Source organism: Balaenoptera ricei, chromosome 1 (assembly GCF_028023285.1).
Source record: "Balaenoptera ricei isolate mBalRic1 chromosome 1, mBalRic1.hap2, whole genome shotgun sequence".
Taxonomy (NCBI): Eukaryota; Metazoa; Chordata; class Mammalia; order Artiodactyla; family Balaenopteridae; genus Balaenoptera; species Balaenoptera ricei.
Window position 1 is genome coordinate 105,244,128 of NC_082639.1, and position 14,446 is coordinate 105,258,573.

General features: G+C 40.9%; 1 protein-coding gene across 2 annotated transcripts in view; it reads right to left on the reverse strand.

Moving 5' to 3' along the window:
- The window catches only part of TBX15 (T-box transcription factor 15), a 110,749-nt gene that overhangs the window by 47,734 nt on the left and 48,569 nt on the right, over positions 1–14,446 (reverse strand). The window contains exons 1-2 of one of the 2 annotated variants that reach the window (XM_059928930.1): positions 13,679–13,727; positions 724–937 (exon numbers count right to left, since the gene is read on the reverse strand). In XM_059928930.1, the coding sequence (XP_059784913.1) occupies positions 724–815 (92 nt within the window). In that variant the 5' untranslated portion in view covers positions 816–937; positions 13,679–13,727. Of the gene's footprint in view, positions 1–723; positions 938–13,678; positions 13,728–14,446 lie in introns of those variants that run through there. The other variant, XM_059928921.1, reaches the window with a different exon arrangement.

A 14,446-nucleotide genomic window follows, 5' to 3' on the forward strand; every position in this document is an offset into this window, starting at 1 on the left:
CTCATCCATATATGGGATTATCACATCCTACCTCATAGGATTCCCGTGAAGTTTAAATAATGAAATACATGTTGAATATCCAGCACAAAACAGATACCTAACCATGAAAAATTTAAAGATACCAATAAAGAGTAGCTTAATTAACAGTGTTTATTTCAAGATACGCTGTGTTTTTAAAACTTTTATCATCCTACATAAATCATTTTGCAAGAGTTTCCACCAGGTCCCATTAAAGTAATCACATTTCAAGCCAACTATAAAACACAATGGATTGATCAGCAGGGCTCCAAAAATGCACCAAGCCCAAATTTTACCAAAAACAAAATTCTTACAAAAATACCTGGCTGATTTAAATGCCTTAGAAGATGCAAGCTTTTTCTCTTGAAAACATTGGTTGGTGAAGTAACACTTGCTTTGGAAATCTATTGTTTGACTGTTATGCACCATGGATCTCCAGTATTAGCTGGAATACATTTGCAGGCAGAAAATGTTTGTGAGGGTAGAGGTGATTTAGGTTTGAGTGGTCCTTGGAGGAAAGTAGCAAAATCACAGTAAACACAAGCAAAGCGCTTTATCAAGACATCCAGATGCTGAAAAGTGAGTGTGAGTTGCTTTGGCTGCACCAATGCTACTACCACAAATAAGTGAAAAGAAAAATGTAACAGCTCCTACATTTGATTTCCTCTTCTTCGAACGTGGCTATTCAAAGGAACTTGTCCTTACCTGCCTGCTTTGGTGATGATCATCTCGGTTCCAATGTCATGGAACCTCTTCCAGAGGTCAGCACACTGCAGCTCCACCTGAATCTCCTCCATGGAAGATATGGCAGCAGGCACAGGGCCTGCAGCACCAGGGCCCAGGTCAGTGTGAGTGTCAAAGGAGCAGGAAGACCGCTCAGTGATCACCTCAGAGTCTGAACCAGTGCTCTGCTCGGAATCTGCAAAATAAACAGTCAAGACTTAGGTGAGAAACTGCTGAGCTCCCTCCACGCCCCTGGCCCTAAAAGATGGAGGCAGGGTAGGGAGCACGATGGGGTGGGGAGAGGGGTGAACAAAAGGAGACTTAAAGCTGGGAAGCTCCAGAGCACAGCACTCAGCGTATTTTATTTTATTTTTTTTATGGTTTGTTTTTGTGATTTATGACCTTCTTTCAGGTTTCGTGTTTCCAACATGACATCTGGCATTTTAGTAAGTTTTAGCAACAGCTGAAGAAAATTGGTCCACAATAGGCAACATAAAGAGTACTAATGTCACCATGTTGAAGGGAATGAAGCCAAACTGGAGCAACAAAATAGACAAATGCCAAATTTTAAAAATAATAATAATCACAGACTACAGCTGCAAGTCTGGATTAGACCATTTAACTTGGGGGAAAAGATTCAATGCTAACAACAATGTGTTCTTTAATTCCATACCACTCAGCATCACTCTCCCTCAATCAGTTATTTTTAAACACAGTGAGTTTTCCTCCATTTATATATCCTGGTCATCAAAAGTAATGAAAAGTTATTTGGGATATTTAGAAACACTTTGCTGTATACTTGAGTAAATGGCTTTTCCTAAGTCTAATCAGGCCATTTTGGATGAAAAAAAAAAAGTCTGTTGTGAGGCAAGGATGTAAGCATACGGAAAAAGTTACCCAAGAAGGTGGTTGAAACAAAGGGAATAAATGAGTTTAGGAGACACCTTGATTGGTTTCTGAAGTATGGGCAGAGGGGAGGGCTGATCCAAACAGGAAGGTAGGATTGAGAGCAACCAAATAAAAAGCTGGCATGCTGGGCCAGATGGTCCTTTCCTCTTTCGTCTTCTGTTCTCATGAAGAGGGGGCTGGCAGTGGGGTGGAGGTGGGGAGGCAGGGGGGATGTAGACCGATGGAGAAGCCTAGAGTCAGATCTACTAGAGAATTTTCTGTAATTTTTCAGATTTTTTACTTTTAAGGCCCTATGCCAAGAACTTTATCTCCTAATATTTTCCAAACTTGGATTAGCTAGTACAGTTTCCTTATGTCAAACGATACTGCAAGCCAAGCCTAAGAACCTATTTCTCTAACTCACCCTTAACATCTAGGATTCCGATTGCTTCCCCCATAATTAAATACATACATAAAGAAAGGTTGAAAACAACGATGTCTTACTCTGACAACTGGCTTTTCACTGCTGTCAAAGGTCAGGACCTCTTGGGTACCAGTCCTTGACACTAGCAGGATGGAAGGAGGCTGGGACAGAAAGCCACATCATCTTGCTGCCATCCTCACTAACTGGAGGAGGTTTCTAGGTCTGTGAACAACCCCTCTTATGACACCATTAATTTTCTTTTCTTCTAGCCCTAATGTGTTCCTCTCTCAAACCCGGGCAGCATAACTGCTGAAGATATTCAGCACACTGCAGAACTGAACCAAGCTCCTAAATAACAGGGAAGTCTGCCCAAAATCTTTAGTTTATCCACAATCACTGGTCCAGTCACCATCTTCATCAAAAACATTAAAAAGCTATATGACTAGATACTACATGTCTAAGCATATCATTTTATATCTTGGACTAAACAGGAGCTAATATTTGTCTCCTTCAAGTACAGAAAAGTGGAGCTACTTTTCTAAGGTGAGAGCTGTTGAGTGACAATCAGGCTCTATCCCAGCCTGATGCTATCTGCTTTTCAGTAGCAGAGCCATGATATCCTCACACACTCTCCAAACACGGTAATCTGATCCCTTGAGACATGGATTCCCAAATCCCATTTTGTTTCTGCGATATGCCAATATGCTCCTCACTTATCACTAAAATTGTGAATTTTTCAAGAACTTCTTGAAGCAAGATTTTTAAAAAATAGTCTTGTCCTACCTTTGGAAGCAAAGTGTTATGAAATCTCCTTACCATAAAGTGCTACGGTTATGAAACAGTTGGAAAGAGGCAGGGCCCAGCAAAAATTTTGGACATATAATTTCTCCAGTGTGTGTTTAGGAAGGAGGAAAGGAAAGGAAAGATATCACTGCACTAAGTGATAATATTTTTAAGGCAGCCAACTTGAGGTTAGGATTGGAATGGGAACTGTGGCTGGAGATTTAGGAAGTAAGAGACTGCTCTTAACTCTATATGTCATCTGGAATAAAACAGGTACTCAAAATGTAACATTAAATGGATTGATGGATAACCTTGGACAAGTCACTTAGCCACAATGGACCTATTTCTTCATAGTACAATTAAAAGGACTGAACTGAAATCTCTTATAATCTCTTCCACCTCTAATGGCTTAAAGAATGTAAGACTCCATCCTAATGCAACATTCAGTGATAACCCAGGTGACCTCAATTAGAAGCATCAAAATTTTTTTTCTTCTACTTAAAAACTTTTATTTAGGAAAAAGTCCAAAATACATGTAAATAAGTCAAAAGAGATAATCCTTTTCAAAGATCATTATACAAATTGCTTAATTGGGACTTTAGTTCTAAGTAACTCAATGGCCAATCATTTGTAATATAGATTGTTAGTTGTTCATGTTTTTTTTTTAGGTAAAACACCAAAACCATGATTTGTGAAAGAAGAAATTGATAAGTCGGAGTTTAAAAAACTGTAGAAGCATCAAATTTAAAACTGTCTGGGAAAGACAAGTTAAATGAAAAAAAAGACTGGGAGCTCAAATTCACATTATCATAGGAGTTAAAGAATTGAGTTAGTATTCTGTTTATAGTTTCAATCAAACCCATCAATAAGCACCTATCAGCATGTGGCCCTATATGAGATACCATGCAGATAATTTGAAACAGAATCCAGACCTTGGGAAATTTCCCAGTTAGTGTTGATTAATTATGCGTCTACTGAGTGCTTACTATGTGCCCAGTACTGTGCTAGATTCTGGGAAATATCAAAGTACACAATGGGGCTCCTCTTAAAGGTATTTACAGTACAAGTGGAAACTGGGAGCATTCGCAAATAATCAGAGACCAAGACAAATACTACCATGCAGTTTTCCACACTATTACATATTTTCCTGTATGTCTCATAGGAATTCAGAAAACAGAGGGATCTGAGAGGGCTGGAACATTCCTGGGGAACCCATGGTTACTAATAAAGAAATGGACAAGATGTGGAGGCATAGGCAGTATTTTCCCATGAAGAGGATTTTCAGAGACAGTTATTTGTTTCCCTGGAAATACTCTGTGCTCCTGAACTCTCACTCCCTCACAAAATAAGAGTCCAAGTGACTTTTATATACAGAATGCAGGCAGCAGCCCACATTTTCAGTCACATGAATGTACCATGGAATTTTCCATTCTTGGTTGTTTCTTAACTGCCATAGGTTGGAAACAAAATTAGTATTATATTTTATATAGTTTGTTTTTAACCCCTAGAGTAATGAGGGCTACCTGTGACATAAACTACTCTACAATACCCTTAAAATAGTAATCTCAGAGTCCACATCAACAGCCTAGGTAAAAATAAAGTTTAATCCTTTGTAAAATATATTTCTAAATCATAGTTATATAAAATATTTAGGCTAACCAGATCAATTATTTCAGCTATTAATCAGCATGTATAATCAAGTTACCTAAGTCATGAATGTGAGAAATGTATACATAGCGGGTGGGTTATTTCAATCAAATCAGGTCATCCATTCAGAAATATAATCAGTCTTTTGAAGATCAGAAAACACCTCTGTGTTTTCAAGGTTTTTTCATTCTTGGCAACTTGTGACTTCCTGCCTTCAAAAAATAACCACTAGGAACTCATTTGAATGACCTGGAAAGATTTCTTGGCCATCAGACGTCTCTTGTGAGTAGTATTTTAACAGGGAAAGTTTTAGTAAGTCAGAACATAAATGATAAAGTTATACATAACTAAGGAAGTTAAAGAAGAAAACTTTGGGAACCTGCGCTAAGCCAGTTACAAGTCACTGGAGAATATCATGTGACTGACTCATAGGGTCAAACTAACATATCTATTACCATCCAAAAAAAAAAAAATCTCTAAAAAAGAGAATCTAACCATCCGTTCATTGTGTCACTCATTTTCTATCTCTGATCTATTTCATATTGAGAAAATGGATACTGTTAACGTTAAGTTCCCAGAGAAAGTTGAGTTTAGCTTAGAGAGAATTCCAGTTCTCAACTCATACAAAATAGTAGCAATAATAAAATAGTTTCTTAATTTATATTTTACATATTATCTAATATATCCTTCCATGTGATGAGCTAGATATGGCCTATATTTTTATGTCCATTTTGTGGATGAGGAAATTGAGACTAAGAAAAATTGAAAACAACATGGCCTACAAAGTAGGTCTTCTGCCTCCTGAATCAACGATCAGGTCTCCCCAAGATCATACTACATTCATCCCTGGCCAAAGCAATCAGCAATTCTGTAAGACCCTTCAACTGTTTTGGCCATCCTTACAACTGAAATAGCTTAACATGTTTGATCTTGGCCAAGTCACATAACTATTCTGGTCCCTATTTTCCTTGATCTTTATAGCACAGCACATGCACATTTAATTAGGGCTGCTATAAAGTCCCTTTTAAGTTTAATGTTTAATGGATGGATTCGTAGTACAGCTTAAAGACCACCAAGTCTAACAGCAGCAACCCAACCACGATAAGCTGATTTGGTTGACATGTATAGAAAAAGCCTGAGTTATGTGTTCTTTGACTTCATTTCAAAATTAGGGGACTTCCCCGGTGGTCCAGTGGGTAGGACTCCACGCTCACAATGCAGGGGGCCTGGGTTCGATCCCTGGTCGGGGAACTAGATCCCTCATGCATGCCTCAACTAAGAGTCCACATGCCACAACTAAAAGATCCCACATGCCGCCACTAAAGGATCCTGCCTGCCACAAATAAGAACTGGCGCAGCCAAAATAAATAAATATTTTTTTAAAAAATTAGACATTATTAGAACATATTTCATAGTCTGCCAGGTGATTTTCATCTCCACTTAACTAATAATTTTAAGGAATCAGTTCTTACTACAGGTAGCAAGGCACATTCACTTTTAGGGCTCTGCTACTCACCAAGAGTGGGGTCTTGGAAAGCCACCTCATTTCACCAAGCCTCAGTTTCCTTATCTTTACTATTTCCTTATTTTCCTATCAAGGTCAAGGAAAAGATATCTTCCTTCTCAAAAATTACATTTATATCTGTATGATAAAGACAGAATCTAACGGTTCTGCTGATAACAACGTTAGTGACTTTGGACAGTGAGACGAATATAAGCTCATAACAACTATCCCAACCAAAGAGTTAATAGTCAACACCTATTGAGCACTTACTGGCACTCTGCTAAGACCTTACATATATACCATCATTTAATAGAACAACTCTAAGAGTTATTATTATTATCTCCATTTCAAATATTATGGACAGCCAAATCCAAATTGCATCGGTTCTACCTCCTAAGGATTGCAGGCATATGAAATTATATTTAATTCCATTTTTATTCCACCAAACATTTCTGCTTTGTATAGACCAGGGTGTGTATTCATGTACGAAGACAGGCAAAACAGGTTCTTGCTCTGAAGGAGCTCACAATCGGGTAGGAAGGATACAGAAACTGTTAAAGAAGATGGACTGCGATAGGTGCTCTGGCAGATGTAGAGGAGCAAAGCGCTACCAGGAGCTTTGAAGAGCAAACAAGCCAATGGGCAAGAGGATCAAGAAGACGTCACGAGGTGACATTTGAGAGCGGGCTTGAAATCTATATGTGCTTTATATGAGTTCAATATGAGCAAGCAAAGAAAGTATGGGGACAGAATCTCAGGTAGTGGGAATAGCATAAGTAAGAACTTGTCATTTTTAGAAAATTACAAGCACACAGATATGGCCAGAGCTTAAAAATACATAAGGGAAGAGGGGAGGTGAGATAAGAGATAAGTTGGAAAATCAGGTTCAATGTAATTAAACAACAACTTATTTAACATTGAGTATGTGCCAATCACTTTTCTAGATTCTTGAGACATCATCAGGGAAAAAACAAAAATCCCTGGCCACGTGGAGTTTATATTTTAGGAGAAATGTGTGTGTCATAATATGGAGTTTAGACTTTATTTTCTTTATACCAAAGTTTTCTTTTAAATGTAGGTGATGATGGTTCGGTCTTCCCTTCTAGACTATGAATTCCATAAACTGAGTTTCATGCTTTGCCACATCTCCTGAATGAATGATACACGATAGCCTGGTTTCAATGTGGAAGATGGGTGGTAGAAGACTACTGCAGAGTCAGATAAGAGACGTTGAATTTTCTGAGATTAGACGCACAAGCCACTTCCATGAGACTGGACCTCAGCTGTCATATTTTACCCAAGGGAGAAAATAGCTTGAAACAATTAAAAAAGAAAGACCCAAACCAGATGATAATCAAACAATCGTTCTTGTTCTTGTTTTTGTTTCTCCCAATAACTGGGACATGACTACATTGAGTGGTACCCCCTATCTGATACTGGCAGGGCAACCACTCCTTGGCCTACTTCTTAACTCCCAAAGCCTCTAAAACCAAGACCCACCCACAGTCATCTCAGGGCTCCCATTCACACCATAGGAGACATCAGAAGCTATAACCCAGGTAGCAGTCTCTGTACCAGGCTCAAGTAAATTCCTATTCCCAGAGGACCTCTGCAGTGGAAATTGGTTCTGGGACATCAGATTTTATCAGGTAGCTTAGCAAAATCTGGTGATGAAACTTTTCATAGAGTAATTCTAAATACGGCAGAAGGAGAGCATTTGGCACTGACCTGAGTACGGACTGAGCCCAAATTTGATACCCAGTCCAGAGCTTCAAGGGAATGAACTATAACCCAGGTTGGATTAAACTAAAATTATGATGATAGCAAACACTCAAATGAGCCTGTTAGATGACTTTAGTAATGGAATGAAGTCTCTGAGCCCTCCATGCCCTCCAAGTTCTATTTGGGAAAAAGGGGGACGGTAACCTGAAGCCTGCAATTCCCATGCCAATAATCCAATTAGGGAGACTGAGAGCACATATCCTTCAGCTGCCTAAAGCACTCTCCACCTGACAACCAGCACCTCTCTCACTGACGTGCAGACCACAGGCAAGGACCCAACGTCATCCCTGAGATCTAAGCCTTTTAAAGAGGCTTTGCAAAGAAGTGGCGGCAGTCATTTTTACATCTATTTCTTGTTAATCAAACGAAGGCTCATTGTCATTAAAGGTTCAGCCTCTAGTGCTCCAGCATGCTTTGCAGGTGGAAGTAAACAAAAGAAGAGAAATAACAGGCACTACACTAAATAGTTTATATACATTTATATTTAAGCCTCATGCAATTTTCACAGAAAACCCTATGAAGTAGGCATTATTGCTGCCACTTTATAAGTGAGAAAGCTGAGGTCCGGCAGATGAAAAAGGTTTTCTCACATTATATTACGAGGAGGTGTCACAGTGGGATTTGACTTAGTCTGACACTAGAGGTGCTCTTTCCACCATCAACTGTTGCCCAGTTTTTAGAACTAGACCTGCACAGTTCTGTGCTTCCCACTCTGAACTTGGAAATGCAGAGCTAACGTTCAGGCTGCTCGGTCAGAAGATAGCTCTATGGAAACTAGAACATTATCAGTTCTTTGGGGAAAACAGAAAATTCAAAGCCAGGTCAGATGGGAATTTACTTTTCGCAGTAGCAGGGCAGTTACGTTCAGGAATATTTTAGGTCTCTTCACTAACTTAACATTATTTAACAAGTAAGAACAAATGTAAAAGGCCCTCTTTTGTTGTATTTCACTTCCTGTTCCCAGCACCCCCATGTAAAAGATACAAATGTGACAGAGAGATCACTGAAGATCACTGTCAGTGTCAAATCACTCTTTTGGTTTAGCCTAGAACATAAGCAAAATAATATTAGAAGGTACTTGGAAGATGTCTGGACTTTGAGAAGTGTGTAATGACAGCATTGAGAGACAAGAAAAGGCAGCTGAAGTAGTTCCTACTTGTGCGTAATTTGGTTTACATAGGCTTAAGTCAGAGTTCAGGGCACAGAAGTGTTTGACAGTATTAAATATGTATCTGTACTTGAGGAGAAATCAACTGATAATTATATATATGAAAGCACTTTATAAACAGTAAAGTATCAAATTAACAGATAAGATTATATGCCAATGATCAAGGTAGTCGGGAAGACCAAGAAAAAAATAAGGACAACTATGGGTCCTGGATTTTCTAGAACAATCCTAATTTCAAATATTTTATTTCATCCTCCCCATAAAATTAAAAGTTTTGAGACCAACTTTCGGTTCAGAAAACATTCTTGATGAAAGCACAGAAAATGCATAAATGGAATAATCAAAAATTGGTCAGAAGCCACGTGGCAATATCCTAATCTAAATACCTCTTGCCCCAGAGGTCCTCCAAAAGTTCATCCTGATGGACTGGGTGGTCTTCAAGATTTACCAGTCAATTTTAGGCCAGTAGCTGTCAACACAAGCCCCTTCACAAGGCTCTTGGCATTTTTTCTGAGTGAATTGACACATTAGTTCATTCCTAAGCCAGTGCTTATTTGCTCTTTGCAACCACAGCTACTCCCAACCTCCCACCCGCACCCCCATCACCACAGCAGCTACTACCATTAACACCATCAGATGTCTGCCACAGTGGTCTTTTAATTTCCATGATGTGAAAAGGAGGCCTTCCCCCAAAGGCCCTGGAAGAACTTGCCTTATACCTTGTTAGGATATTCTCACTGAGCACCAATAAATAAATAAACCCATGCTAATATGCTAAAGGGGAAGAACTAAGCAGCCAGTTTCCAAGCAACAAGTGTAATTTAACTATGACTTCAGGAGACAGTGCCCTTGGAGGTGGCAATGTCAAACATGTAAGTAGGATAGACATTCGAGTATATAGCCAGGAACATGCAATACCCTTCAAATTATGCTCAGGACACCACCAGCTACACTAAGTTTAAAATCTCCCCAACCGGGCTTCCTTGGTGGTGCAGTGGTTGAGAATCTGCCTGCCAATGCAGGGGACATGGGTTCTAGCCCTGGTCTGGGAAGATCCCACATGCTGCGGGGCAACTGGGCCCGTGAGCCACAACTACCGAGCCTGCGTGTCTGGAGCCTGTGCTCCGCAACGAGAGGCCGCGATAGTGAGAGGCCCGCGCACTGCGATGAAGAGTGGCCCCCGCTCACCGCAACTAGAGAAAGCCCTCGCACAGAAACGAAGACCCAACACAGCCAAAAATAATTAAAAAAAAGAAAAGAAAAGAAAAATCTCCCCAACCACTTTGTTATAAAGAAGAAACTAACACACCATTGTAAAGCAATTATACTCCAATAAAAAAGTTAAAAATAAATAAATAAAATAAAATCTTCCCAACCTATCAAGCCAACCATAAAGAACCATCCTGTTTGATGAATAAAAGAGCTAAATGGCTGGCAAATATAACAACCTCTCCAGTAATTTTCTGAATTCATCCATTCAATCAATTATTTATTTTTTCAACAAATAATAGTTGATTATCTAGCCTGAGCCTGGCAATGTGTTAAGTAATGTGAGGGGCACAAAATTAAATAAGATACATTCTTATGTCCTCAGGAACTTACAAAATCACTTAGGAGACAGGACAGGTTAATAAATAATCTAATAAAAGTAGAAGAGTCAAAATCCAGCATGGCATAGAGCATGCTGAGGGACTGTAATTCAAAAGACCAAGTTCTAAAGTTCATCTCTTCTTTTTCCAACTGTCTAATCTTGAACAAGTCACTTAACCTCTTTGAGCCTTAGTTGTATCATTTGCAAAATGAGGATATCATTAGTACCTACTTTGTGAAATTTTTATGAATCACTAACAAAGTGTGTGTCTGTGTGTTTACGTAAATACTTTATCAGTAGTAAAAGGGATATATGAATGCTAATTTTCATGTATTATCTAAAAGGAGTATCAACAAAATGCTATGGGAGTTTAGAGGCGAGAAGAACTTCTTCCCGCCTGGCGGTCTTTTCTGGGCCTAATGGAGAGATGTGTGCAAGATGAAAAGGAAGAGATGGGGAAGGAGGAGAAGGATCTTCCAGGAAAAGGGAATTTTATGGCAGAGGCACAGGAGTAAAGTCTACCAAGCAGGTCTAGAGAACAGCAAGTAATTGAGACCACATCTGTGTGATTCCTCTTGTATCCTCAGCACCTGGGACAGTGTCTGGCACCTATTATGCACTCAATAAAATGTTGGTTTTGTTGAATGAGTGAAAGAATGAATGAATGAATAAAGCGCTGTATGTTTGGTTTTTTTGTGTGTTTTTTTTAAACTTTGGGTTTATTTATTTATTTACTTATTTATTTATGGCTGTGTTGGGTCTTCATCTCTGTGCGAGGGCTTTCTCTAGTTGTGGCAAGTGGGGGCCACTCTTCATCGTGGTGCGTGGGCCTCTCACTATCGCGGCCTCTCTTGTTGCGGAGCACAGGCTCCAGATGCGCAGGCTCAGTAATTGTGGCTCACGGGCCTAGTTGCTCCGCGGCATGTGGGATCTTCCCAGACCAGGGCTCGAACCCGTGTCCCCTGCATTGGCAGGCAGATTCTCAACCACTGCGCCACCAGGGAAGCCCACGCTGTATGTTTAGCAAAGCAAGAGAAGAAATGTGGCCAGAGAAGAAGGCTGGAAACACATCAAGAATCTTGAATGCTATTCTTCTGATCCTCTTCAGGAGACCACTATATCCCTAGTAATGAGGTGTTTTAATTGAATGCCGTGTTCCCAACAAAATCCCAACAGGGTCACCTCTACACATAATCTAAGATATTGGAATCCCACTAGCTTTTCCTTCCATGACCGTGAGTTGGCAAGGTCTAACCTGAAATCTTTCAGGGGCATCAAATGAATTCAGTGAATTCGGTCACTTCTATGAGTAGCGGTCACAGTCTATCATCTAGAAAATTCTCAATACTAACTCTCCTCCACATGAACCTAAGAAGAAAAGGTGCCTGTGATCACGAGGGTAAAATGAGGAAAGGAGCAAGCCCTTCTACAAGTGCTGGAGCTGGTGATGCTTTTGTGTATGTGTGTGTGTGTGTGTGTGTGTGTGTGTGTGTGTGTGTTACCTGGTGGGGGATGGGGTGCAGAGATGTCTTCTCCTTCAGGAACCGGATGACTCCTGCACACAGAGCTGCTGCACCCTCTAGACCCCCACATAGCAAGTGTCCCTGCTGTCTGCAGTGAAGTGGGGTTTCCAGAGAGGCTGCCAAGAAGGGGAAAGAGCACGGTCCTTCTTTAGAATCATACAGACCCAGCTTTATGACTTCGGGCAAGTGACTTAACCTGCCTGAGCCAATTTCCTCAATAAAACAGATATGCCCATGGCTCTCAGTAAAGCCCCTGGCACACAGTAGGAGTATATTAAATGTTATTTCTGTCCATAATTTGGAAAGGGAGGTGGCCACAGGGTTAGATCTTTTCCCAATCACTTGCCAATCCACATTTGAGAGGGAGAAAGAAGGTTTGTGTTCTTTCAAAAGGAGAAAAGCAAATCCTAACAAAGAAAATTGTAAATGTAGAATGGGAAAATATCACATAATGAAGAAAATAATTCAGGGCCTGGAGCAAAAGTTATCAGAATTGAATATGTTAGAAGGAGAAATTGTGGAGAGGCAGAAGGAGGGAAAGCAAAGGAATAGTAAAAATACCAGCTAAGAAAGCCTGTTTTTGTGTAGGTCTACTCCGGGTTCATGATGGCTGCCATACTAGTTGAGAAGGAAAATGACTAGAATCTGAAAGAAGAGAAAACAGGGCAGACCACTGAGAAAAGATGTAGGCTGGATCTTCAGTTAGGAAATGGGGCCCCGAGAGCAAATTCTAGCCTTCAGCAGAGAAGCAGAGAGATCAACCTCGGCTGAAGAAGCAGCCCAAGGGCACTGCTCCACAAGAAGTGGGAAAGACAGAAAAGAGCTGGGGGGCTGCAGGGTCCCCTGACTCCAAATTGACAACCTTGTCAAGAGCTCTCACCCTCTGGCTCAGGCTAAGGAAAATATACATTGAGGAGACAGAAAAGATCTAGTGCTTAAGGGAGTCTTCCAAGAGCCCCAAGGTGAGACCTGAGAGTTGTGCATTATAACCTATTTGACAGGTGAGATGACTGAGACTTAGTCAAGGTAACATGCCCAGTGCCACTCACCCAGAAGCATCAGAGAGAAGAAAAGGACCCAGGTCTTTCTTACCCCAAAGCTTGAATCATCCACCACCCACTCCACCTTCAGAAACCCTAAAATAAAATGCTTTAACAACAGAAATGAATCTACTTTTGGGGCACGGGGCAAGCATTAAGAGTGAAACAAGCACTCTGGATTAATTGTATTCATAGCAGTGTCTGTGTACTTACAATTCACCATCCCCAGCTTAAGATGCTTGCCAACCTCAGAATCTTACCCTCACATCCCAAGTTCCCAGACTCCTCCAGGAAAAGTCCACCTGCCAGGTGTCTCTCCTGCCTTCTTTTTTGCCTCCAAAGCCCTCCCCAGAGGAGAGTGAGTTGTCAAAGGAGCCTAACCTGGTGGGATTTTTGGTGATAGCCAAGAGGATGGCGCAGGGTAAAACATAGCCTAACACTGTCTTCTATGTAAAAGCTGATTTGGGAATCCCGGAGTCAATATTCCTACCTCCATTCCTGACTCCTCGAACCATCTTGACCAGGTCACTTAATTCCATTCATTCCTTGGCCATAGCATGCCTCTGTTTCTCCCCAGGCCTACCTACCTTGAACGGTCCCAATGACCTTTGAAGAAACAGTGTCCTCCAAGTGTGCCAGCAGTTCAGAAACTGACAGCTTCTAAAATAGCTGGTATGTTATTGGGTGTTGGTTGCCTTCTGAAGGAGTGGTGGTGTCGCAGAGGCAGCAGGATTTCCTTGCCAAAGTTGCTCCCACCCTGTTCCCCATGAGGCTCTGCACTGCCTCTCCCAATCCCAGCCCATGAAGGCTTCAAGCCCAGGGGCCGCAGCATTTAAGCACTGTCAGAGTTCCCACTTCAGCCCTCATAGCGGTGCCAGTTCGGCATCTGTCATGATGACCCAGCCTGAACTGTATTTAGAAGTTTTGGACATGGCACCATGTCCTGGCCCATCTCAGAGTGACAGGAGATTTCCTGAGCACCTGGGCCTGTGATTCAAGGGCTCCTCCTCCCAGGGAATGGGGGGTCAGAAGGACTTTCCTAACGGTCTGTTTCCTCCTCGGGAGGGGACCCATCTGTTGGAGGAACCTCTTAGAGAGTCGATCTCCATCAATATTATTATACAATGTTATTTTTTTAAAAAGACATACTTTTTATAAAGCTTGTAAGACATGGCAGAGGAAAAAGAGAAAACCAGTCAGAAAATGGGTTTAGGGCTCTGTTCACAGACTACTCTTACAAAGATAAATTTCCCTGGAATTACGTCCCGGGAGTGCTCAGAATCTAGCAGATACTGCCAGTGAATAGAAAGAGCTAGCCTATGACTCGGCTTCTAGGGACAGTGCATAATAATTCA